The 24,336-nt window shown below is 35.6% G+C and overlaps 3 protein-coding genes and 3 long non-coding RNA genes across 10 annotated transcripts; 5 read left to right on the top strand and 1 right to left on the bottom strand.

Annotated features, from left to right (window-relative positions):
• Positions 1 to 795: 795 nt before the first annotated feature.
• LOC147280858 (uncharacterized) lies at positions 796 to 1,356 on the top strand. Its single transcript, XR_015123140.1, has 2 exons — positions 796 to 1,040; positions 1,119 to 1,356. It is a non-coding gene; the product is annotated as an uncharacterized LOC147280858 (long non-coding RNA).
• An 868-nt stretch (positions 1,357 to 2,224) lies between these two features.
• LOC147280857 (cyclin-L1-1-like) lies at positions 2,225 to 5,935 on the top strand. Of its 2 annotated transcripts, none has more exons than XM_086247235.1 (9): positions 2,225 to 2,395; positions 2,502 to 2,663; positions 2,777 to 2,858; positions 3,023 to 3,163; positions 3,420 to 3,592; positions 4,207 to 4,480; positions 4,828 to 5,239; positions 5,384 to 5,422; positions 5,525 to 5,935. In XM_086247235.1, the coding sequence occupies exons 2-9, from the start codon at positions 2,512 to 2,514 to the stop codon at positions 5,593 to 5,595; spliced, it is 1,344 nt and encodes a 447-aa protein (XP_086103361.1). In that variant the 5' UTR covers positions 2,225 to 2,395; positions 2,502 to 2,511; the 3' UTR covers positions 5,596 to 5,935. The 2 variants fall into 2 exon arrangements, with proteins under 2 accessions (XP_086103361.1, XP_086103360.1); XM_086247234.1 differs by having other exon boundaries at positions 2,502 to 2,678.
• Positions 5,936 to 7,861: 1,926 nt separating this feature from the next.
• On the top strand, positions 7,862 to 11,229 carry LOC147280856 (aurora kinase-like). 2 transcript variants are annotated; one of them, XM_086249235.1, is made up of 10 exons: positions 7,862 to 7,987; positions 8,313 to 8,378; positions 9,135 to 9,181; positions 9,287 to 9,334; positions 9,479 to 9,559; positions 9,670 to 10,017; positions 10,116 to 10,202; positions 10,472 to 10,544; positions 10,655 to 10,670; positions 10,874 to 11,229. In XM_086249235.1, the coding sequence occupies exons 3-6, from the start codon at positions 9,146 to 9,148 to the stop codon at positions 9,919 to 9,921; spliced, it is 417 nt and encodes a 138-aa protein (XP_086105361.1). In that variant the 5' UTR covers positions 7,862 to 7,987; positions 8,313 to 8,378; positions 9,135 to 9,145; the 3' UTR covers positions 9,922 to 10,017; positions 10,116 to 10,202; positions 10,472 to 10,544; positions 10,655 to 10,670; positions 10,874 to 11,229. The 2 variants fall into 2 exon arrangements, with proteins under 2 accessions (XP_086105361.1, XP_086105360.1); XM_086249234.1 differs by having other exon boundaries at positions 10,454 to 10,544.
• Positions 11,230 to 12,086: 857 nt separating this feature from the next.
• On the bottom strand, positions 12,087 to 17,996 carry LOC147280855 (uncharacterized). 3 transcript variants are annotated; one of them, XM_086248882.1, is made up of 7 exons: positions 17,648 to 17,996; positions 16,054 to 16,306; positions 15,797 to 15,924; positions 14,564 to 14,659; positions 12,841 to 12,949; positions 12,585 to 12,745; positions 12,087 to 12,324 (listed from the first exon to the last, which is right to left on the bottom strand). In XM_086248882.1, the coding sequence occupies exons 4-7, from the start codon at positions 14,611 to 14,613 to the stop codon at positions 12,246 to 12,248; spliced, it is 399 nt and encodes a 132-aa protein (XP_086105008.1). In that variant the 5' UTR covers positions 14,614 to 14,659; positions 15,797 to 15,924; positions 16,054 to 16,306; positions 17,648 to 17,996; the 3' UTR covers positions 12,087 to 12,245. The 3 variants fall into 3 exon arrangements, with proteins under 3 accessions (XP_086105008.1, XP_086105010.1, XP_086105009.1); XM_086248884.1 differs by lacking the exon at positions 14,564 to 14,659; XM_086248883.1 differs by lacking the exon at positions 16,054 to 16,306.
• A 1,234-nt stretch (positions 17,997 to 19,230) lies between these two features.
• LOC147280854 (uncharacterized) lies at positions 19,231 to 20,465 on the top strand. The gene is made up of 2 exons (XR_015123128.1): positions 19,231 to 19,518; positions 20,213 to 20,465. It is a non-coding gene; the product is annotated as an uncharacterized LOC147280854 (long non-coding RNA).
• A 1,295-nt stretch (positions 20,466 to 21,760) lies between these two features.
• LOC147280853 (uncharacterized) lies at positions 21,761 to 24,030 on the top strand. The gene is made up of 3 exons (XR_015123072.1): positions 21,761 to 21,975; positions 22,896 to 23,024; positions 23,737 to 24,030. It is a non-coding gene; the product is annotated as an uncharacterized LOC147280853 (long non-coding RNA).
• Positions 24,031 to 24,336: the final 306 nt, after the last annotated feature.

The following is a 24,336-nucleotide window of genomic DNA, read 5'->3' as shown; positions in this document are numbered from 1 at the left end:
AGAGCTTCATGACCGCACAGAATTCCAGCATGAAAATCTTCATGGAAGAGCTGGTGAAGAAAGCTATGGTGGATAAATCCCTGGATTAAAACGGTATTGCTCCAAGAAGACCCTAATGTATAACAGATTCCCCCCGATGCTTAAAGCAAGGTTTAAGTGTTCTAACTTAAACTCATAAGATGTGGGTGATTTGGGTGGTGTGAATCTGGGTGATCTGGGTGATCTGGGTATGAGAGTATATTTAGGGCGCAAAATGAGTGCGGATCAAGAGGATCGCTGGATTTTCTGTGCGGTCATGAAATTCTTTATGCTCTCATCCTGTGTATCGATCTGGGGAGCCTCATTGCTGCATTGGTGTGGGGATAAGCTGGCTTGGTTGGTACTGGTTTTAGTTTCGTCATCAACGGTCTACAGCACCTGTCCATGAAATGCATTAAGCTCCAAATCCAAATAAATCAATATATGCAACTTGCTGGCATTTGTAAGAAGTCTTACTCATTAATTGCTTCAAGGAAAAGCATATCATTGGAACTTTCATCCAGTAACTGTATTCACACGTCAAGCAGGCAACAAATTACATGAGACAGAGACACTATTCCACTATTCCAAAGGATAACTTACTGCATCATCCCCTCTTGCAGTGGGAGTAGCTGTGGCTGGTGCTGGTGGTCTACAGAACCTACAAACATCAATTGCAAAGAAAATTAAAATACATTAGAAAATGAATTACTTAAAAATTTAAACATATATATGGGAAGCTGTGTTCTGCTCCAGTACCTTAATATATATATGTTTAAATTTTTAAGTAATTCATTTTCTAATGTATTTTAATTTTCTTTGCAATTGATGTTTGTAGGTTCTGTAGACCACCAGCACCAGCCACAGCTACTCCCACTGCAAGAGGGGATGATGCAGTAAGTTATCCTTTGGAATAGTGGAATAGTGTCTCTGTCTCATGTAATTTGTTGCCTGCTTGACTTGTGAATACAGTTACTGGATGAAAGTTCCAATGATATGCTTTTCCTTGAAGCAATTAATGAGTAAGACTTCTTACAAATGCCAGCAAGTTGCATATATTGATTTATTTGGATTTGGAGCTTAATGCATTTCATGGACAGGTGCTGTAGACCGTTGATGACGAAACTAAAACCAGCACCAACCAAGCCAGCTTATCCCCACACCAATGAGGCTCCACAAGCTTCTGCAGAACCAATGGAAACCAACAAGCCAGAGCCTCCCCAAAGTTCCGCGAAATATGATTTTGCTGGCTGGATTTGATTTCTAAGCATAAGATAGAACATTTTTTGTGTTGAACATGTTTTTGATGATGATATACATTTTGTAGTTGTCTGTTAAGCCTTTTCTGTGTTATACCTTTTCAACTCTTTTTCACGTCAGTCTTTGCTTTCATTTTCTTATGTCTTGAATCTCATCTCTAAAATAGGTTTCTCGATTATTATTTTCACTTTCTCATGGATGTTGAAGCTAATATGTTGTTGGCATAGGACCATTTTGCTGTGCCAATGTGTTGATAGACCATTTGCTTCACACCACGTGAGCTTCACTCTTAAGAGGACCAATATTGCCCCCCAAATTATTATTCTCTGTTGACCCTACAAGGATTGGTGAAAGAGAATATCACAAAACAATACTGCCAAGTGGCTGGTTTTGCTAACATTAACCCAAAAAAATTAAAAAGGAACTCACCACAATTTCATGGCTTAGTTACTTTCGTCGCCGAATTTTTTGTTTTGAAATCTCATTTTACCACATGAGATATTATTTGTCTTATTTGATGGCTTGAAACTTATTTTTGTGTTTCACTCAGCTTAAACCATCTGTCAATTTCATTAATTTAATTAATTAATGTTGTCTACTTGCAGTTTAGGTGATATGGGTAAATTTATTTTTCACTTATGTAAAGATGTCACATTGACAAAAAATGAATAAAAAAATTGTTCGAAATGGCTAATATATCCCAAGTTCCCCAACAAATATACAATATTCATCCTTCTATTCCAAGTTTCCAGCTACAATAAGTGAAATGTGTACTGCTGATATTTGGGTCTCCCGTGGGCCATGGTGTCTAGTAATAAAATTAAAGCCCAATAAAAAAGCCCAAATAAAAAATAAAAGCTATTCTCAAATAACATAAAAAATAACTTAAAATACGAAACGGCGGCGTCGTAATCACAAAACTAAAGTAGAGGTCCACGATCTTTCATTAGCTTCTGTTTGGGGCCGAGAAAATTAGAGAAAGTGAAGGACTAGAAGTCTAGAACGAACCTTCAAAAACTCACTGATCAAGATATTAAATTTGATATCTCTTCGTCCAACTTCTGGGCTGCCAAACCAAACCTTTCGGTTCATTCTCTCTCTCTGGGTTTAAACGGGGGTAAGCCTCTATTTGGTTGATATTAGTTTTACAGATTTCGAAACTTTAGTTTTCTCGATATTCGATTAAATTTTTAAAATTGTCTTTTCTTCTGAAATCTTGTTAGAGTTGTTACGATGATATACACGGCAATAGACACGTTCTATCTGACGGATGAGCAATTACAGAACTCTCCGTCAAGAAAGGACGGTATAGATGAAGCCACGGAGATCACGCTCAGAATCTACGGCTGTGATTTGATCCAAGAAAGCGGCATTTTGCTCAGATTGTATGCTCTACCTAAGTTAATTTTGTTTTGTTTTATTTTAATGTTTTATCACTGTTCTTTTGCTAAAGGGTGCTGTTTATCTAATTTTGTTTGCTTAATTTGATCACTTACAGACCTCAAGCTGTGATGGCCACTGGTCAGGTTCTGTTTCACCGTTTTTATTGCAAGAAATCCTTTGCACGCTTCAATGTCAGGGTATATTATATTTAATTTTATATATACACACACATTTACTCTTTATCCCTTTTTTTGGATGCTTCCAAATTGTGAAAAATTATGAGGAAATGAAAAGTATTTTTATGTTGGGATTGTGAAAGGCAAGTACTAGTATTTTCACTGGGTGCAATGCGTTCTTGTAGAAAGTTGCAGCTAGCTGTGTGTGGCTTGCATCAAAACTGGAGGAATGCCGTAAGAAAGCTAGACAGGTGATCATTGTTTTCCACAGAATGGAATGTAGGAGGGAGAACTTGCCCATTGAGCCTTTGGACCCATATTCAAAGGTTAGTTGCTCCTATTTGTTATATGTGTATTGTACTACAATCATTGTTTTTTCATTATCATCCTTTTGAGACCAAAGCATCAAATCTACCTGGCGGTGCAGCATAAATAGATTTCCTTTCCTGTCCTCCCCTCCCTCTTTGTTCTGCATTAATGATGTTTAGGCCTTTTATTCCCATTGCACTTATAGAGGTCCTATTATCCTTTCCTTTTAAAGTATATGTCATGGTTTCAAGATGTTTGTCTTGTTTTTGACAGAAATATTCAGACTTGAAGATGGAATTAAGTAGAACAGAAAGACATATTCTGAAAGAGATGGGTTTCATATGTCATGATGTTGAACATCCTCACAAATTTATATCAAATTACCTTGCCACTCTTGAAACACCTCCGGATTTAACGCAAGAAGCCTGGAATCTAGCAAATGACAGGTGCTTCTCTCAATGTACACCAATTACTTATTTTATTTTGTTGCTGCTTGGTTTTTTACTTTTGACTTTGACACTTTTGAATTTGAAATTGGTGTTTATTTATGAAAAAGTTCTGTTTTACCTGGAATATTTTCGTCTATTACTCTATTATGTGATGCTTATTGATGTAGTTACATTTTAAGAAGATGAAGTAGGTGATTTACAATCAATTTATTAGAATTTCAAAGTCTGTTCTGAAGAGTGGGGATGGAAGTGGTATGTGTATGTTTGCATGTGTATCTGCGAATTTGGGATGGATGAGAAGACCAATGCTATGAGCCTCTGCCCTGTGTTATAGCTAAGCTACCTTCTTCTGGTAGACTGGGATGGGATCAATAAAGCCAATTTGTAGAAAATAGAATGTTGAATTAAATGTCAAAGCTTCACCTATATATTGAAAGTTGCTGAACTTAGAATATATTGGAATTCACTTAATCCTTTCATTGTTCCCTAAAAGTTTCAGGTGTTTTAATGGTCTTTTGATTTGTAGTTATTGGATTCTGTTTATTCTTGAATATCTCAAGAATGCTGTTGGTTTCATTCTTAGTTTTTCTCCAACTTTTTACTTGGTGCAGTTTGCGTACAACATTGTGTGTGCGATTCAAGAGTGAGGTTGTTACTTGTGGTGTTGTATATGCGGCTGCTCGGAGGTTTCAAGTACCCCTTCCTGAGAATCCGCCATGGTGGAAGGCATTTGATGCTGAGAAATCAGAGATTGACGAAGTTTGTAGGGTTCTGGCTCATCTATACAGCCTTCCTAAAGCACAGTACATACTGGTCTGTAAGGATGGAGATTCATTTACATTTTCTCACAAGTCATGGAATTCACAGTCCCAGTCAATTTTGAAGGTAATTCTGATTTTATTTTCTTTGGGTTCTTCCCTCTCCCCCTGTATTACCTAAGATTTACTCAGAGCTGGGGGCTCTACAATATTCTTTCAATCATCACTGCAGTTGCCCACTTGTCAGCATATCGTATCATGATACTGCAAATGCTGCTATTTTTCTCTAAGGACTGTTTTCATTCAATCACTTGCTTCTTATTGGTGGTTTAACAGCAGCACCGCTGGCTGTGACTAGAGAAAGGGTAACATCAAGGATTGCAACTGCAGGATGAAGAGAATCTTCTCTATGTTGCTTCAGATTTTGAAATTACTTTAGTGATGTGGAGCTGTTTTCTCATTGGTGTTCCGTAGGAATTTCCTAAGAATACCTCACCAGCTATCGATGATACTTCTAATTCCAAGGCACAGACAGCAGCAGTCAATCCTGAATCTGGTGGATCAAAGGGTGTAATGGTTAAGGCAGCGATTGACAAGCTGAAGGAAACTAAAGAGAGTGATGATGAATCTAAGAGCATGCCTATTGAGGGAGAGGCAAGAGAAGACTTCATTTTGAAATCCAAGTCTGAACGCAGAATGGAAACCAGTGGTGACAAAAGCAAGGACAGGGAAAGAGAGAGGGAGAGAGACAGGGACATGAATAGAATAAAGGTCCGGGATCGTGATAGGGGAAGGGATTCTGACCGGGAGCGAGATCGAGAGGAGGCCAAGAGGGACAGAACCAAGGACCGAGGCCATCGTTCCAAGGATAGAGCAAAAGATTCAGGTTTATTATGGGTTTTTTTTTCTTCGATTCATCGACCACTTGTAACATATCCATTTCTGCATTTGTTTTGTGAATGTCTTATTTCAATTTTTCTTACATCTGAAACTTTGTAACCTGAATTTCTATGTTGAATGCACAATGCAGGGGGGCATTCAGAGAAATCAAGACATCACTCATCACGAGGTATGCATATTCAAGAATAGTTCACATGTTTTTTTTCTTTTTCTCAATTGTGTGGCTGTGTGGTTTGAGTCCCATCAACTGACACTTATCCTTGTTTTACAGATCGTGACTATCACAGTTCCTCCTATTCTTCACGGGAGAAGGATTGCCATAGATATCATCCTTATGCTTGAACGTTGGCAGAAAATGTGATGAAAGTATTATTGAAGAATGAGAACTGTATTCGAGCTGGGTGTTCAACATTGATGTTTAAATCTTCATTCTGTTATTAGATAGTTGAATTACTTATAATAATTACTCAATGGCGTGACAAAGTTTTGTTATTAAATTTTTGGTAGCAGTATGGCAAATGGTTAATCCTACCATTTGTAAATTAAGTTCATTCTTGAGATATATTGTTTCTTTTTCTTCTTTAATGAGTTATGGCTTGTAAAAATATCTGAAGATTTCTCAGTTTTATGGACATATTTTGTCACGAATTGAAATATAAACTTTGGCACTGAGCTTTTAGGATTGGGTGTTTGTATTGTACCAATATGAATATACTGTACCATACCCAAAAAGTCAAGCTACTGTTTTTTATTTCAAGTTTTTTCCTTTAGCTATTCTGGTGCAATTTTCTTTACACCTTTGGTTGCAGAGACAACACTAGCTCTGCTTTGGCATCATGATTATTGCATCTCAGGTTATTCATCTGTAAGTTCAATATCATCCACTGGAGTACTTGCTTGATCTACGCAGGTGAACGAATTCAATATGGTCCACCAGTGTTGTTTCCTACTTATTAGATGTGGTGGAAACCCTAGGAAGAGATAATAAGAAATCAAAACGATTCCTTTACCCCCTTATAATAATTGTTACCAAATAGTATCAGATAATATATGTCTATATGTATTGAATACCCCCAAGAAACATATGCTAATGTTATAAAGATTAAAACCATAACTGCTTTTAAATGTCTTCTGCGCATATGCAAGGCTTTCAAACAATACCTAATGTCTATGCATCGTTTTAAAAAATGAGAGAGCGGGTTTGATCTACACCAGTGAACAAATAGAAGTTTGTGTCATGGTGGTACTGCTTTTGTTTACCATTATTCAAGGACGTTATGATAGAGGTGGTGGTATCCTTTAAGGACGTTATGATAAATTCAAGGAATTTCTTCTGATGCTTCTAAAACTTATTGTTTACCAAAAAAAAGTGAGAGGGGCTGCTTAATTAGAAGGATGTCTTGTGCATATAAACAATGTTTGCATCAATACCTTATTTTCAACCTATGGATGTAATATTTGATGCTCTTTTTTTTCCTGTTCAATGGAGACAAACTAGAAGATAGACTAGTTGCTTCTCATAAAAGTGTAAACAATATGATTCAGGGGAGAGAATAACAATATTTTGTCTAGTTGGGACGTGCATCTGTACCCTTCAGTTTACATACAAAGGAGGTTGGTAGGTTTTTTGGGTTTTGTAATTTTTTTTTTTTTCCCACCTTTTGTATTTGGATCATGGTTTTGTAACAGAAAATATAACTACATATAGATATGACGAATGTGAAGGACATGAATTATAACTTCTGGCATGCTTGTAGGTGGCTCTAAAGTGAAGCCTAGAGGATGCAGAGAAACGCTTCAATCAACTTTCTATCAAAGAAAGGGGTAAATTTGACAAAGACACTTGTGAATGTGAACAACATAAGAAAGCAGAGCTCAACAAAATGTTAAGGTGCATTCCCATTTTTTGGGTGTTGGTGATTTTGATTCAAATATAAGCATTGTGATATTGAGGTCCTTGTAATAAGGTGGACATCGTTGACATGTTTTAGTATTTTATAATATTTGTAGAAGAATGATCATATTTGCAGTAGGATTAGGATTATGAACGTTTCTTGACTCATATCTGAACTGCAGTAGATCTTTTTGTATGGATAACTTATACTGTGTCAATGTAGGAAGCAATTGTCATGTTTACATGGTACCATATAATATGTATGATGGCTTATCTCTTCTAGTCTGTTAGGAACAAGACAACAAATTTCATGATTGAGTTGGCTAGTTCCACCATTGTTTTAGGGAATAGAAATGTAAATATTTATTTGATATATATATATTTTTTTCTGACTATGAATTTTAATCAGACAACAATGACTAATCGGGCTTTTTCAGTGGGCTGAGGTCCTGAACTGGATCGACACTGGACGGGCTAGGTTGAACTTGGGTCCAGCAAAGGTTGGGCCACCTGGGTTGAGCTAGGATTGAATCCAAGTGGTCTAACTTCAATAATTCTGAAGTCTTATGCCGACCTCGAAAAGCAGAAAGTGGAAGTGATATTGAATCACAACTTTTCTCTTTGATGGAATAATTGAGCACAACTTGTATAAGGAGGTAGTATGGGTATTTCCAAATCTCGAAAATATTTTAACCTTGAACTATTCCTTTTTATATCATCATGCAAAGATTGAAAATTTGTTTTTATTTTATTTGTTTGATATATAATTAAAGATACGTGTTGAAAAAGATTCGTCTTGCTCGCCAGACTGATAGATCACGGAGATCTGCGCACCAGGAGGTTAGTATTCTTTATTCATGATTTTATCTCAAGGAACTAATCACATTACTTGTGCGCACGGATGTTCTTCCATGTACACTATTTAATTGTTTTGTAAACAATGTTGAACATGCTTCATATAAACCATGTTCTTAACAAGGAACTAATCACATTACTTGTGGGCACGCATGTTCTACCATATACACTTTTTAATTGTTTTGTAAACGATGTTGAATATGCTTCATAAAAACCATGTTCTTGCTGGATGTGCTCCAGCCTGAACCTTTGATTATTTTTAATGGTATATTGGATATCTGCTGTTTACCACTTTTCCTGGTTTGTGTAGATGGAGCTCATTTCTAAATTACTATACCCATTAATTGTGGAGTACAAAGATTCTTGGGTGGAAAAGGTACATCTTGTGTATTTGTGTTCAATGGTGCATTTTAGTTTTTCCACTTTTATAGGCTACATTGCTGCATATGTTCTAGATTCTTGATATCAGCTTCTCCCTAGGGTGATATGTCTACAACTTCTCAGTTTTTACTCACCTTAATAGTTGCTTCTGCAGATACTATTCCATACTGTCATCTTAGACTTAAAATAATTCTCTTTTAGCCATCCGTGTAGCAGATTATCAGGGATAATCTTGAAGTTAGTAATATTATACTATCATAATATGTGGTTCAACATCATCTGCAAAAAAAACAAAAAAACTTGTCACGGAGGATTTTAAATTTTTTATGCTCTTGGCCTCCTGTCTATCTGTATCATAAAACTTTTTAAAAGTTCTGAAACGCCAGGGAGCATGATTAGAATTGTAATATCTGTATATTGTGTGTGTGTTTTGGGGGGGTTGTCTAAATTCGATACTCTTCGGAAATACCTCAAGAGTTGATGGTGTCCTTCGCATTCAACATTGATGGTAGTTGGGCACACTTAATCTCATTGGGTAACCTGTCAATGTACAATTGTTTGGCAAGAAGCATCTGTGTAACCCTATTTGAATTCGGCATTGTTATCCCAAATTGTGATTTATTACTTTTTCCATTTTAGTTTTTAGCTTTCCTTTGGAGTTATGGTAGCCTAACTAGTTCCTATGGTTTAACATTTTTTTATCGGTCGAATATGGTTTAACATTGGTTCATATCGATTCCCTTGTTCTCAGGGTTGCTATAAATGCATTATCATAGGTTATTGCGCAGGACGAGACATGTAAGTTTTCTTTTGTGCTGAAACTATAAATTTGTGGATTCATCTGCTTTGACCTGAAGGCTTGCATGTTCTTGGCCACTTATGCTGCTTTTCCGTGTCGTACAGGGCAGAAGCTATAAAAAAAAAGCCATGGGTCTTCTTTTCCCTGAAGAGGTTTGAAGTTATCTTAATTCTTGTTTTTCTCTTCGTTTTCTCTTCCTGCAGCAAATTTTTTATTATTTATACACAGAAGTCCCTTTTATGCATTACATTTTTATAACTATGCTCTTCAAATTCGTGGAAGTTAATTTTCATCAGAAACTCTGTAAGTGTCTTGTTCAACTTCTGATGGCGCTCGACTATTTACACATGAATCATATTCTTCATCGTGATGTCAAGGTTAGTGACATATATATTTCTTTCTTTGCACTTAGCAAAGATGGTACTGCTATCTCCTTTCAAAATCTCTGGAGCTGTTTTGTACTGATGGTGTTCCATGCTTGCTTCAGTGTTCTAATATATTCTTGACAAAAGATCAAGACATACGTCTTGGTAAGTGGTCCTATTACTTCTATAGTTCTCCTGAAGGGGAGTGGTCCTCTTCTGTGAGTATCTGTGATCCTTCTCCAAAGTTCAATTATTCACAATCTCTTGAAGCTATCTATATTAAGGCCCTGTTTGGTATTGCTTTTTTAAGCTTCAAAATCACTTATTTTCACAATTTTGGATTCACAACCCGTTTGATAAAGAAAAACAATTAGCTTTTTTTCAAAATAACCGGCCTGCCACAACGAGTTTGAGAAGCAGAGGAAACCCAACTTTTCAAATTCACGTTCGCTCAAAGCTGCATGGAACCGGTAGAGTCCTTTAATGAATTTTTGTAAATACCAGAAATACCTATTATTATTTTACGAGATTTACATCGTCTGCCATCATCTTTCTCAATGTCTCCAAGTTTCTCAGACGTCCACTGCACAAACCCACCTCTGAAAAACTCTCTCAAGGTATCTCTTAAGCGTTCAAACTCTCCAGTCACATACGGGTAAGTTCACCGATCTCATCGAATTTTCGGATTTAGGGATTTAAAATCTCTCATCTTCTTATATGGGTTTGATTTTTCTTCTTTTTTTTGTTGGGTGATTGTGTTATTTTGAAAGTGGTGGTGGCTGCTGCTCCCTTCACACTCATTTTACACATGAAATTCTGCTAGGGTTTTAAAGTGTCCCTATTGTTTTTTATCCCCTTACAAGCTTTGTAAAGAGAAAATTTATCTTGTTTTCTTGTCTTGCTCAGTGGCATGTGTGCACACAGATGATAGTGAGGGATGCTCTAAACTCTGCACTTGATGAGGAAATGTCTACGGATCCAAAAGTGTTTTTGATGGGTGAGGAGACATGAATCAGTTGCTTTGCGTTTTAATTAATTGTGTGATATGACTATATGAGACACCAACTGAATTTATTTTCATAACCTTAATGTCTTTCTGTCATGCAGGCTGGGGAATATCAAGGTGCTTACAAGCCTAGAATTATTATTGGAGAAATGCATTTGATTTTTTTTTTTCATTTTATTTAAGAATTACATGTGTCTGACAGTTGGCCATTTTTCACAATCTAAAGGACTTCTGGACAAGTATGGCCCTGAGAGGGTTCTTGATACCCCTATCAGAGAGGTTATACCTATTACTTGACAATATATATTTGTATTTTGTAGAGATACCAAGAGGGGCATTGGTGGATGTAATTTGGAAATGACTATGCAATAGGCTGTTGGTCCTCTTTCATATTCTCATATTTGGCTTTACAGTCCTTCCAAGTTCCAAGAGTGAGTGTGCGAATGAAGTTGTAAATTCAGAGCATGATAGTCAGCACTCAACTCAAATGGGCAATGAACGTTTCCTGAGGAAGGGGTTTGGAAAAACAAGTTTAATTTCCCAGGAATATACAAGTTGACAACTCCAATAATCTCAAGGACCCCAAAGGATTAGGCATCTTAACCGCTGGAAATAGTTGGATTGTTCTTATTGACCTTATTTTTTTTACAATACATTTGTTAATAAAATATTTATTATTAATACAACACGTGAGATTCAATGCTATACATTGGTTGAGTAATTTTTTTTAGAGAATATTATGATATTTGCAGCATTAAAAGTATGACGTTATGCTATCAAAATATGTGCCAAGTAAAGGTTAAGAAAAATATTGAGCAAAAGAAAGTGCATAAATGCAATTGATCGAAAGCATTTTTTTATCAACAAATTAAATGGACATGTTTGTCATTATACACAATCACAACAGTTCAACACTCAAATTTATCAAACACTAATATACTATTTTTTTTTATACTTAAAAGCACTTTAAAAAAAATACTTTACCAAACGCGAAGCAAAGCAATTCAGGTTGTGGGAACTCCTTGCTATATACCTTATGATTCAAAATCCGATATACCTTTGCATGTGGAAATTCTTGGCCTTCCACTACAAGAAAAAAGGCCTTTAACAACATGCAATGCGCGTTGTTAAAGGGTATTGACAACGTGCAGACGCACGTTGTCGAACGACATGCCGTTAAAAGTTTTTGACTTTTAACAACGTGCATCACACGTTGTCAAAAAATCACGAACACGTTGTTAATACATATAACCGAATGTACAAACGGAGAAACGACAACGTTCGCACGTTGTCTAATGTATAAGTCACAACGCACGACGCATGTTGTAGTACAGTTTCGACAGCGTGCATATGTGTGTTGTAGTGAATCTTTTGACAACATGCCATGCACGTTGTTATACAATATTTTTATAAAAAATATATATATATATATTGACAAACATGACCTATGCTACAACCACAATTTATATCCACAATGAATCTTACATACCAAAAGAGAATACATCTCATTAATTCACCAATCACAAGTTATTTCCCAATGAAAAGATAACTAAAATATATAGAAATTTAGTTAAGAGAATTAAACATCCATCAATTCTTCATATGAAAGGAAATTAGAAAATACTGAAGTTGGACACCTTGCATTACAAAATGTGGTGTGTGACCTATTTGCCAATTGTGTTCTTCAATATACTAACACCAACAGCACCATCCCACCTTGAATATATTGAAATTGAGATAGGAGAGTAGAGAGTCCATCTTGGAGTCACCACTACAAACATACAGAGTTGAGAAAATAAGAGAGTGATAGGGGGAGTGACATGTATGATTGCACTGAATACAAGGAAAAACATAAGAAAATTGCATCTCAACTGAGGCTGAAATTATGGCATAGTAATAACCTGAAGTGTAAGAATATGACCCATGATAGGCCCATGTTCCTAGAGGTTTTTTAGGACATTGTAAATTACACATCGTAAACACCCTTATCCAAACATCCCATAGTGCAGTAGAGATGTGATGAGAACGTACCTCCTTAAAGGAGTGAACATCACTTCCCCAAAGCCAAGCATCACAGCCTGCAAAAGTGGTCTTAATTGGGTATCAAAATTTGAGACAACAGCTACTTTGACACCTGCTTTTCTTAGAGCTTCGAATACTTTCTCAACTTCAGGATCACAGAGGTGCCAAGCCTATGGAAAAAAAAAAAAAAAAACAGAGAAAATATCATAACCAAATTCACACTTCTACATGTCATACAGAAAATGGTACTTATAGATCACCCAACCTTGTCAGTTGTATAGTAGTTATAAAGTTCTTCAAAGTACTGAGAATCTGAGCAGCCAGTGGAAGAACTGGCTATATATTGCCAGAAGGGTCTCCCATCATTTACATATCTGCAATGGAATAAGAGAAAAAGGCTCACTTCAAGATTAAAACAAAAACAAACAAAAAAAGATTTACTCCAAACATGACACAATTAATGCTCAACTTCTACATTTAACTGAAACAAAGGATTAAGGGAAAGAAAAAGAAAGGAAATAAATTCTTTCATTTGTTAAGCACATAAAGGATTCATATTTACTTGTCCAAGTAGTACAATTTCCATATTAACTCAGGGACCATATGTGACATTGTTACCACCTCTTGGCTAAAACAAATGAGACATCACCAAAGATAATCACCATTTCAAGAACTGTAGCACTAGATTTTTCAACATTAATAAATAAGTTAATATCCATAAAATAAAATAAAAAATCACCTACCAAACAAAATTGGAGAATTGTGATTTCTATTGCCATCATACAAATTTTATCTACTCTTAATTGTGTGCATGCATACTTTTTAAGTTATTCTCAAGAGCACAAATGTAGGAATAAATTAAATTAAAATGGAAAAGGTATATTGTGGCAAAAAAAAAAGGAAAAGGTATATTTAAGTGATGCATATGCAAGCCTGTCAGTATGAGCCACTATCAAGAGCCATGCAGTGGATATAATATAAACGAGGTCCACCTTTCTAAGGCAAGTTATCCAACCCTTGATTTTTTTTTAAACTTGAAATGCCACAGGATATGCGCATTGGAGAATCAAAGTTCCCAGATCAGCCACGATTGCAATTTTCTTTTCTTTTTTGTTAAATGATTGATTTAACTTGACTCATTTAAGTTTGGGATATGACAAACATTTGGTCACCGTGCCTCAAAAGGACATCATAGTAGTGAATGATATGTCATGCATAAGCAAGCTTTCTTATTTGTAAAGCCAAAAGGACCCCCCACCCTTATCTTAGCACAAATTTGTCCAAAACTTACACAGATTCATGACATAATTGTCTCCAAATTTCCCTGTGAGTACGAGCTTACAGATTTGGACCATGGTTGTAGAGTAAAATCAGAAAGATCCCTTGACCAAACCCATTGATTACACATTGGACAGAAAGGGAATATTCTATGATAGGACTTAAGGACTGTCAATATGTTTCACAAAATGGAAGAAGGAACCACAATTTTTTTAGACTGTTAGACCTCTCCAAGTCAGTCAGTTGTAAGAAAAGAAAGTGAATTAGCTCTCCAACACAATATTTTGAACTTTACAAAACAGAAGTCATGAATTAGCTTCTCAACCCCCATTATACCAACAAAAAAAAAAAAAAATTAGCCCAACTTCCAGATGCAAAATCATAGCTATTGAAGACAGAAATTGAGTCCATTATTTTTATACAACACTTCCAAACAACTGTCCTGGCAATAGCAAACCAAATCAGGCAAGAACTAATGGCAGACAGAAATTCATTATAACTAATGGGAAATAAAAATATAAAGACATAAAATCCAAATTAAAAAAAAAATAATAATAGCAGATGGATCACTGGAAACCATATAATCCATTATAAGAGTGGAGCCAGCTCTGACACAATCTAAGGACATGAACCATGTTTCAGCTTAATCTTTTGGTATGAATTACTATAATTCATTGGTTAATGGGAATGATGTACCATGCATCACATACCTCAGCAGGGACCATGGGAGCATTGACAGCAGTTGCAGAAAGTTCACCATTCAAAGCTCCTACTACAACCTCTGCTATTTCAAGGGTGACATCTTCCTAATATATTATGTTTCATACAGAAAGTTCAGTAACTTAAAGAATGTAAGATATTTATCCACAAAAAAGTTTGATCAATAGAGGATATTAATTTTGTAGAATTAGTTGTCAGCAGTGAGCTGATCAACCAAGTAGACAGTCTTCTCACATGCCTAGCACTTCTGGGTAGTCCCTGCAAATGTTGCCATCCCCACCCAATAATCTTCTTCCCCACACCCTCAAAAATCTTACAAGACAAACTTTCTCAGACCCACCAGCAAAGAAACTTTCTTTTTCTTGATAAGAGAGGACTATATATATATATATATATATATCTCTCTCTCTCTCTCTCAATTTTTGAGTCCAGGGTTACAGCTCAATTTTTCCACATATCTGAAACCATCTTACAGTTCCTACCCAATATTATTATAGCTCAGTTCATTAGGAAAGAAAACTAACATCCTAAATTATAGCTCAACCCCTACACTATTTTAAACAATTGTGTTTTTTCTGTTTTCAGATGTCCATGTTCCATAGTTCTAAAACTCACAACAAGAACCACAATAAAAGTGAAATCTTCATTTCCCCAATTAAATCTGAGTTTTTCATTTTTTGCATAAAATTCCTAATCTTCAAAACCTTAAAAGTCAACAGAAACCATTAAAACTCAGATGCTCATCAGCATCATCATCAATTTACTCAAATTTCTCAGATTCTTAAGCAATAATCACACAAATTAAAGGGAGACAAAGCTCTGGAAGCTACATACTAAGTTTGACCCAATTGACTAAATGAATCCACTGAGAGTGCTGCTAGGCTAAGCTATAAGCTAACAGATAATGCAAAAAGAAGTAAGTTGATAATTAGAACCAAGTCACGAAGAAGCATGAGAAAAGCACTAACAAGACCACATTGTTGAGAGCTAACACCACAAAACAAAATATTCGATTACTTGCATAGAATTTCAGAATGAGGAGCTCATAACAACATGTTATTATCAGTTGAATGACATTTTCCACACCTAAATCACAGCATTGACTTGGAATCCACAAACCCATCAATAAATTCAGAGCACAAAAAAGGAACAGTCTGATTATTAAAAAAAAAAACACTAAAAAAAGTAAGATTGATTTCATTTCATTTCTTGTAACGGGCTACCTCATCATCGTTGGGGAAGAAGCCCATGATGCGACTCGCCGAGTTCTGGTAAGCGTACATGAACCAGCCCATCACCCCAATCAGACCTCCGATCACCATTGACGGCCTTTTAATCCCTGGCTTAATCCCTATAATTATTGCACAAATTAAATTAAATAAAAATCATTTACAAAAGTTACTACTTTATTTGAAAAAAAAACAAACAAGAAATAGAAAAAGGGTGAGAGAGAGAGAGAGAGATCGGAGAGGTAGCCTACGGTGACAGACACAGCGGTGATGGTGGCGAAGCAGAGGTAGTCGAGGGTGCTGAAGTTGCCGACCACTTCGGTGAATGGAGGGTTCCGATCAAAGACCGGGTACTCTGGCTTCTCCGACACAGTAATGTATGTGTTCATCTTCTTCTCTTCAAAACGACGTCGTCACTCTCTGTCCAATGGAGCTTAGCTTATGTCTCTGTGTACTGGCTTAATGTCGCTCACTGGATACAGATGATGACCATTGTGTAGGCTTCTGTTGAGGACGAGAGGAAGAGAGGAAGAGAGGAAGAAAGGCCAGAACGGAAATGATCGATTCAGGCGTGGGGAGAGAGTACGAAGCAAGAGGAGAGAAAGTTAGGGTTTTGTCTGAACACTGTTTTAGTGTTTTTTTCTGAATTTTGGGCGTGAGCTCTAGAGGGAACCCAAATGTATATCAGTCTAAATTTTTTTTTTTTTTATTTGCTTACAAACTTATAACAACATGCTTTCATGTTGTCATTGGTAAACCCTTCCACAACGTGCAAAAGCACGTTGTTGATTCCACTTATGTCAACGTGCAAAGAGCGCACGTTGTCAATCACTTGTAAATGACTAATACAACAACGTGTTTTAAAAGCATGTTGTTGAATATCACATTTCACAAAGTGTTTTCATGCACGTTGTTAATCTTATGTTGTTAAAAGTATTTTTTCTTGTAGTGTTCATTAATATTCGTTTTTAGCTGCAACATGTGTTATCCTGAACAAATTTTATCCAGGATGCTGCATATATGAAATGACTTCTCATAAGCCCGCATTTAATGCATTTGTAAGTTTTTTCAAAGACAACTACGTACAGATGGAAGATGACTTGGAAACTGTTCATTTGTCACGTATTAGGCTTGCAATGCATAACAAGAATATGACTATATATGAAACTGTTCATTTTTAACATTAACATCTTTTTATATTTTGTCCTGAATAAACCTGATTTTGTGTTGCTTTTGTCATAATAGAAAAGAAAGGAAAAAAAAAAAAAAAGAATTCCGCTTTTATCACATAACTCAATGATCTTGAAAAGTTGACAATTAGGAATACCAGTTCGCATATCATATGGATTTTACTAGTTGATGAACCAAGATGCTCAACTGATATATAGATAGAGTAATTCAAGCAGTAAGCACATGCGTTCAAGTGGAATAGATAGAGTATCTATATTTGTCCAACCTAGAGCATTTTCATCCAGATGTTTGCTAAGCTTAACATGACCTTGCTAAGATATTTTAACTATGGGTAAATATGAACGGGCTGCTACAAAAGTGAGATAGGAAAGGTCTCTGAAATGTGTCAAACAACAACATAAAGCATACACGTATGGTCATACAGTTCAATTATAAGACAGATTTGGTTCACTTCCAAATACATGGAACAAAAAGCATCATTCAAGAGTATGGGACACAAGATTTTAATTTGACCTTAATTACATCGAACTACACATCTACTAGCATATAAGAAGGGGAATAAAGAGGGGGACCTTCTCGTGAAACCAATATTCCCAGGCACATCAAAGTTCTATCAAAAGAGAAATTTTGAGAAGTGTCAAAAATCTTAAGTACCTCATGGCTTGGAGACTCCAACTTCGCCAGGAATTGTTGGAACGCTCGGCGGAGGCTGACTTGAGAGTCCAAAATTCGAATTCGACTGCTCAGTCTTTTCGAACTTATGTACAATTTCAGCAATCCTGCAAAGACGTTTACGACCTTCAATTTCCTCGTAAACCATCAATGCCCCGAAGAATCCAATCGTCGTACGATGGATTGGATCAAGCCCTTTAAGAAATTTCTTCAAGGCTCGACCGGCCATAATTAACAGTGAAGAAAGTGAAGAGAGGAAGGCTTGGCAGTTAGCACGGCGGAGTAGAGCCTTGAGTCTGTCTGAAACCTCAAAGTATGGGAAGGGAATAGTAGCTAGCAAGCTATTAGGGTTTTTTAGTTAATGGACGGAGGACTACTTGGGCTTTCTCTTTCTACTTGGGGTTTTTTTTACCGATTCTACTTTGCTTTGTGGCTCACCTTTTATTTTGGGAAATGCTATTCACCTTTTCCGATTTACTTTCTCTACTGATATTTTCTTTTATTATTATTATTTCACAGTGTATTTTTATAATTGAAATTATTTATTTTATCAAATAATTATTTAATAATCATCTCTGCAAAAAATTAATTAAATAAAAAATTATTTGATCATGTAATCATTATCAAATAAATAAACGGTGAATCAAATTGTTACCAAAATCGTCTGTTTTTCTTTTAATCATAGTTACATAAACAAACGATTTCCTATATTCAAATATCATCCTTGAAAAAAATTAAGCAAATCGGAAACTATTAAGCAATCAAACTTTGATTAAATAAATAGACGAACAAAATATTTTCGATAAACACTTGAAATGGTGATCATTTAATCAACGGTAAAATGATTTCTGATTTACTTAATTTTTTGCAAGTATGATCATTCAATGGAGACAAAAAATGTAGACAGTTCCGATTATCAAAGTACAATGTGGAGTGGGCCCCATGAGGGATCCCACAAATAAGTCTAAGTGTGAGATTCCACACCTGAAAGAGCTTGTATATATATATATATATAGCCTTAAAATTTGTTTTATTCCCTGAAATTATAACCACGTCTCACTTTACTCCCTGAAACATTTCTTTTCCCACTTTACCACCCACAACTGTTTTTTGTGTCCGACTTAACCATTTTCCGTAAGTCACTCTGTCAATTTTAATTTCCGAATGGTTGGGGGGAGAGGGGCCGGGAAAGGGGTGGTGCTGGGTGGGGGGGAGGGAGTGGAGAGATTTTAATTTTTTTTATTTGTTTTTTAAATTTTAATATTTTATTTTAATTTTGTAAGTTTTTAATTTTTAAAATTAAATTAAAGAATTTTTTAATGTTTTTTTGTCTAAATGGATGAAAAGAAGAAAATGTTTATGCCACGTCATTATTTTAACGGATTGACTGACGGAGTTGACGGAAAAGGATTAAGTGAGACACGAAAAGTAGTCGTGGGTGGTAAAATAGAAAAAAAAAAAAAATTCCGGGAGTAAAGTGAGACGTGGTCGTAATTTCAGGGGTAAAACCGATTTTAAGCCTATATATATCCTCCTTCCCTTCACCTTTTACGTATACCAAAACAAAAGAACAGAGAAGAAAACTCTTATTAGAAGAACGCACTCAACCCTAATTCCCAGATCGAGGCTGAGGCAAACTCGATCTTCCGAATCGATCAAGTATCCGAACAACACAAAATGAACATGAGTGAGTTGGCTCGTTCTTTCTCAGTAAATCGAATAGAGGACTTCGTGGGTATGTTAGGTGGTACATATGCATTAGTCGTTGTATATCGCCGTTATCGTTCATTTCAACTTCAGGAACTGTATCGTGTGAAGAATAAGGCGGCAGCTACGCAAACGCCGATAAAGTGGTTTGATCTTAGACCTGCTTAATTAATTAATTGTTATCTTCTTACTTAATTATATATATTTTTTATATTTACGACCACATCCATCTCTTTTTAATTTTTTAATTTTTTGTTAATCATCCATCCTAAATCAGGTTTTGTTTTATCTCAACATCTGTTTTTTTTTTTCCTACTCTTTTGTTTTAATGCATCGTTCAGTCATATATAGTACTACTTGTGTTTCTATTAATTCTTTCGTCTCCAAATAAAGTTATAGATCTGATCTGGTTAATTCCGGCGCAACCAAAGCCCTAATTTATAACGGAAAATGAAATATTGTAACTCACTTGCTCTGGTAAAATTATGTGCATTTATATGTTTGCATTTGTCTTGGTATTTTCATTTTCTTTGTTTGAAATTGTTGGTTATTTTGGGAGTCTCTGTATTGCAAAAATTTGTGTGTTTGTTTTTTTTTTTCCTCTTTTTAGATTGAAATATTTTGTTACGTTTCATTCCAGGCACAAACTAGTTATTGGAAATTACTTTTTTCTTAGATTGAAATATCTTGTTGTAATTCATTGTGATGCATTTGTTTTCTGTACGTGTGTCTCCGTCTCTGCTTAGTATATTTAGTATTTTAGCATAAATGCAAGAATGACGATGCTATCTCTTTTTCTTTCTCTCTTTTTTTTTTTTTTTTTTTTTTGTTCTTTTTCAGAACTTCAGAAGCAAAAGCCTTAAGATGGATGATGCAAGGAAGTAGCAGATTACGGTTTTACCACAACATTAGGCCATTAGATTTTGGTTCAACTTTAAAATCACCCATCCGGCCTGCTAGTAAATAAACTGTGTAGTAGTCAGATGACAACTTCTCTGAAAGTGAGTTTGGTTTTATGTGTTGCAAAGACTGCCTCCTGTTAACCATGTTACTCCATCTTTTTTAAGAAATGTTTCTTGTGCTCTTTCTTCAATTGTTTGTGGTGTAGTAATTATGGGTTAAGATGTTTGTGGCCTAAGCCTGCCATCTTGTTTTTATCTTTCTCCAATGATATGCTTTTTGTGTAATATATTTTGAATTGAAGCAAATGCGTCCTGCATATGGTTTTTCCTCTTCAAATTGAATTGGATAACCATGTGTACGTACTCTCGCTTATTTTTCAAAACATAGTTTTCCTTCATTCCTTTGAAGTTGGAATGAAGGTGGTTTCGTGACAAAATTTAAAGAGTCAAAGAACACAGATTGTAGATGGATACATGATACATGATCAAGACCTAGTTTTGATCTTCAAATCGCAATTGACAATGATGTCTTATACATGTGCATATCATGTCATGATAATCTTCATGTGATGACTCAGGATCATTAGCTATAAATAATACACATGTACATCATGTTCAGTCATGCATTCACATGTGAAAATATACATGTGGTGATTATTATGAAGATGACATGATTGGATAGAGCTAATAGGTTGATTCAAATCATAGTGGATTTATGTATTGTCTTATAAATAAATAATCATAAGCAATAGGTTAGTTCAATAACTCAGTCATTGTGTCGTTCTGTCATGTACTACTAGGGTCGACGGCGACGGCTTATAAAAATAATCACATGCTGAGTTGGAAGTTGGAAGTCTTGCATGGGTTGACCTTTATCAGGATATACAAAAGTCACAATTTATTTCACATCTTGCTTGACTATCTTCTCATAGAAATTGGGTGTTACTTGGTTTGGTTGGTGAGCCGGGAACAAACATCTTGGGCCGTTGCTTAAAAACTAACATTTTGACAAGGTTGCAAAAGCTAGCACGCCTGTTAAAATTTGTCAACAGTTAATTTAATTTAAACCATCTTGATTAGTCAAACTACTTTAACCTGGAAGCTGAAACAGAGCATTAATAGAAATGCTTGTAGCCGATGATTGGACATAAATAAGAGCAAAACAATCATCAACAATATAAGTATATCAGACGCACTTGTTGAACAACTAGATCAATGAGACAGAGAACTAACCCGGCATTATAAATAATAGGTGGCAGAAGGCCTGTATATAAAGAAAGATCTTCGCAGTTATTGGGATTACCCAATTGATGTTAAGGGCTTCTGGACTAAAAAGTGGTGTAATGGTAATTTAAGGGAACCAAGCCCAGACCAGAATTTGTGGGGGCGGGCAGGCCACGTCATCCAGGATGCAAGACTGGACTTACATTGATCTATTTATTTATATATTTATAAAGAGATGAAGCCACACACACACACACACACTCCCACTCCCAGTAGTCGGAACAAAAAACCCTAATTCATTTCCAATACGAAAATGCCGGCTTTCCAGGGACTGACTGTACCAATCACTCCCGCGACAACCCTGATACCCATTGGCATCACTGCTCTAATGTTTTACAAATTTTACTATCCCTTGGTCTTAGAAGAGAGGTCGCTTCTCAAAGAAACGGACCACATGATGGAGGAGATTGAGCGCAAGTAATGTGTTTCAAATATTTGCCTTTTATTTTTATTTCTCTTCTTCTCCTTCTTATTATTTGTTTATCTGATTTTGATCAGGTTTTGTTTATATGTGTTTTATTTTATTTAGGGTTTTCTTTCCTCGATGTTGGTTTTGTTCTTTGCATCTCCAGATTTTCGTCGGCAAAAATTTTCTTGTTTGATTAATGCTTTGACTTCGTTTAAGAGAAATAAAGAAAACAGAATATGAATTCCGATTTGAGATCCCACGCGATTGTATTCTAAATTTGCTTTAGACTATATATACAGTAATGACTATTCGCTTACCATAGAGCGGAGAATTTTTCGCTCACCTAATCACTTAGCAATAAATTTTAATGATCGAAACCGTTTATATTTTAGGACATCATTCAAAGATTACTCTTGCAAGAAATCAGCCAAGTTTGCAAAATTTGGAGGATCAAACAATTATCGATTTAACTGATTTTTTACAGGGACGGCCCTTAAGAATGAATCTAAAAAATGAACGGTCCCAATTATTGAATTCCTTGCACCGTGATGAGCGGATGGTTAAGTGAGTGGTGAATTTTCCGCTCTATGGTGAGCGGATGATCATTACTGTATATCTGTTTATATTTGCATTAGAAATTCATTGGGCCAGTGGGTCAGTCTCTAACCCAGAACTCATGTGTTCATACTGAGGTTGAAAACCAGCCCACAATCATAGTCAGTTAATTTTTTTTTTTCTTTATTTGGGTATGTGCTTCTTCTACTTTTAAAAATATTTACTCTGAATTATTTTTTCTTGTTCTGATTGTGTTTTATATATAGCAAATCATTCATTAAGTGTTGAATGTGTTTTATATTTACATCCTAATCATGCAATGCAGTAATGCACCCTATAACATTTGTATTTTGACTGCCTTGTATGTAAACAGGAAGGATGACCTTTATTACCCACTTGACTTCTTCCAACGATACCACCGCTGGAGGGCCGCCCGATCCTCCAGCAATAACTGGAATGTATTCAAGAAACCGTAGTGATCATGCCAAACCGTTCCAGCTAGGTACATGGCAGTTTAAATTTTATATTTCCTTGTTTAATTTGTTTGGTAAATCTATATGATTTCTAATTGCTGACCTTTGCCTACTAGACACACACGTACACACATAGTTCATTTTGCTTGATGTTAGTTTTGCTTGATTAGACTACTTTATTGAATCTCCCCTAAACCCGTAATTCGACATCCAAACCCAAATTCATAACTGGGTAGATCTGGTAAGGAAACACAAGTGAATGTCCACATCCCATTAGCTTTTCCTGTATTAGCAAGGAATGTCTTACGAATATATGATGCATTTAACTATTTCTGTTTTTTCCTTCCTGTAATGGGATGTTCTTTTCCCTATCTTTCTGTTTGTTTTGTTTAGGTTTTTTATTCACTTAAAACTTGTTAAGTCTGTAACAAGCTTCAAAAGTGCTTGCAAAGAAGCCAGTGTACCATTGGAAATCATTATACATGTGCATGTGAGAAAATGAACTACATAAGATTTTCAAAAGGTTTTTGTGATAACTATTAGAAAGACATGATTTGTGTAATCCATCGAATTTAGAAAGATGATCATGACTTAACAAACTTGATTAAGTTTTCGCTTTGTTGTAATCTTTTACATATTCTGGTTTTGCTCTTTCTCATGTGGTGTACGTTTTTTTTGGCACTTGATCCTTTAATTGCCTCTACTTACCTTTTGTTGTTGCTCATTATCAACATGTGGTAGGTGAGCTGAAAATGTTGACATGCCATGGGATGCTGGGTTTACATGAAATCAAATATTTATTCTTGTAAATGTGTAGTAGGCGGATGGCAGCTTTACGGAAAGTGAGTTTGGTTTTATTTAGTTGGAAAGAAATGTTGTTCAGGAAATGTTAAACAGACAGCTTTACTATCTTCGAAACTCTTATTACCGGCCTAATGTTTATGGTCTAAATCTGCCGTATGTTTATTGGATGATGCTTTTTTGTTAAGGGAAATGATTTTGGGCCTCAAAAATCAAAATTGTGCCCCAATGACATATCATCGAAATTGGGTGTTACTTGGTTTGGTTGGTGAGCCGGGAACAAACATCTTGGGCCGTTGCTTAAAAACTAACATTTTGACAAGGTTGCAAAAGCTAGCATGCCTGTTAAAATTTGTCAACAGTTAATTTAGTTTAAACCATCTTGATAAGTCAAACTACTTTAACCTGGAAGCTGAAACAGAGCATTAATAGAAATGCTTGTAGCCGATGATTGGACATAAGTAATAGCAATACAATCATCAACTATATAAGTATATCAGAAGCACTTGTTGAATAACTAGATCAATAAGACAGAACTAA

Source organism: Dryas octopetala, chromosome 6 (assembly GCF_963921425.1).
Source record: "Dryas octopetala chromosome 6, drDryOcto1.1, whole genome shotgun sequence".
NCBI classification, from domain to species: domain Eukaryota; kingdom Viridiplantae; phylum Streptophyta; class Magnoliopsida; order Rosales; family Rosaceae; genus Dryas; species Dryas octopetala.
This window is presented reverse-complemented; position numbering and strand designations above follow the sequence as displayed.

Excerpts from the sequence above, each read along its gene's own strand:
- LOC147280855 (XM_086248882.1), bottom strand. The coding sequence starts at position 14,613 with ATGGTGAACTTTCTGCAACTGCTGTCAATGCTCCCATGGTCCCTGCTG. Across the intron at positions 12,950-14,563 it reads CTCCCATGGTCCCTGCTGAG|ATATGTAAATGATGGGAGAC; the intron begins GTATGTGATGCA and ends ATTCCATTGCAG. Across the intron at positions 12,325-12,584 it reads ATGTTCACTCCTTTAAGGAG|TGGTGACTCCAAGATGGACT; the intron begins GTACGTTCTCAT and ends GTATGTTTGTAG.
- LOC147280856 (XM_086249235.1), top strand. The coding sequence starts at position 9,146 with ATGCATTATCATAGGTTATTGCGCAGGACGAGACAT. Across the intron at positions 9,182-9,286 it reads TATTGCGCAGGACGAGACAT|GGCAGAAGCTATAAAAAAAA; the intron begins GTAAGTTTTCTT and ends CGTGTCGTACAG. Across the intron at positions 9,560-9,669 it reads TTCTTCATCGTGATGTCAAG|TGTTCTAATATATTCTTGAC; the intron begins GTTAGTGACATA and ends TGCTTGCTTCAG.
- LOC147280857 (XM_086247234.1), top strand. The coding sequence starts at position 2,512 with ATGATATACACGGCAATAGACACGTTCTATCTGACGGATGAGCAATTA. Across the intron at positions 3,593-4,206 it reads TGGAATCTAGCAAATGACAG|TTTGCGTACAACATTGTGTG; the intron begins GTGCTTCTCTCA and ends TACTTGGTGCAG. Across the intron at positions 4,481-4,827 it reads AGTCCCAGTCAATTTTGAAG|GAATTTCCTAAGAATACCTC; the intron begins GTAATTCTGATT and ends GGTGTTCCGTAG.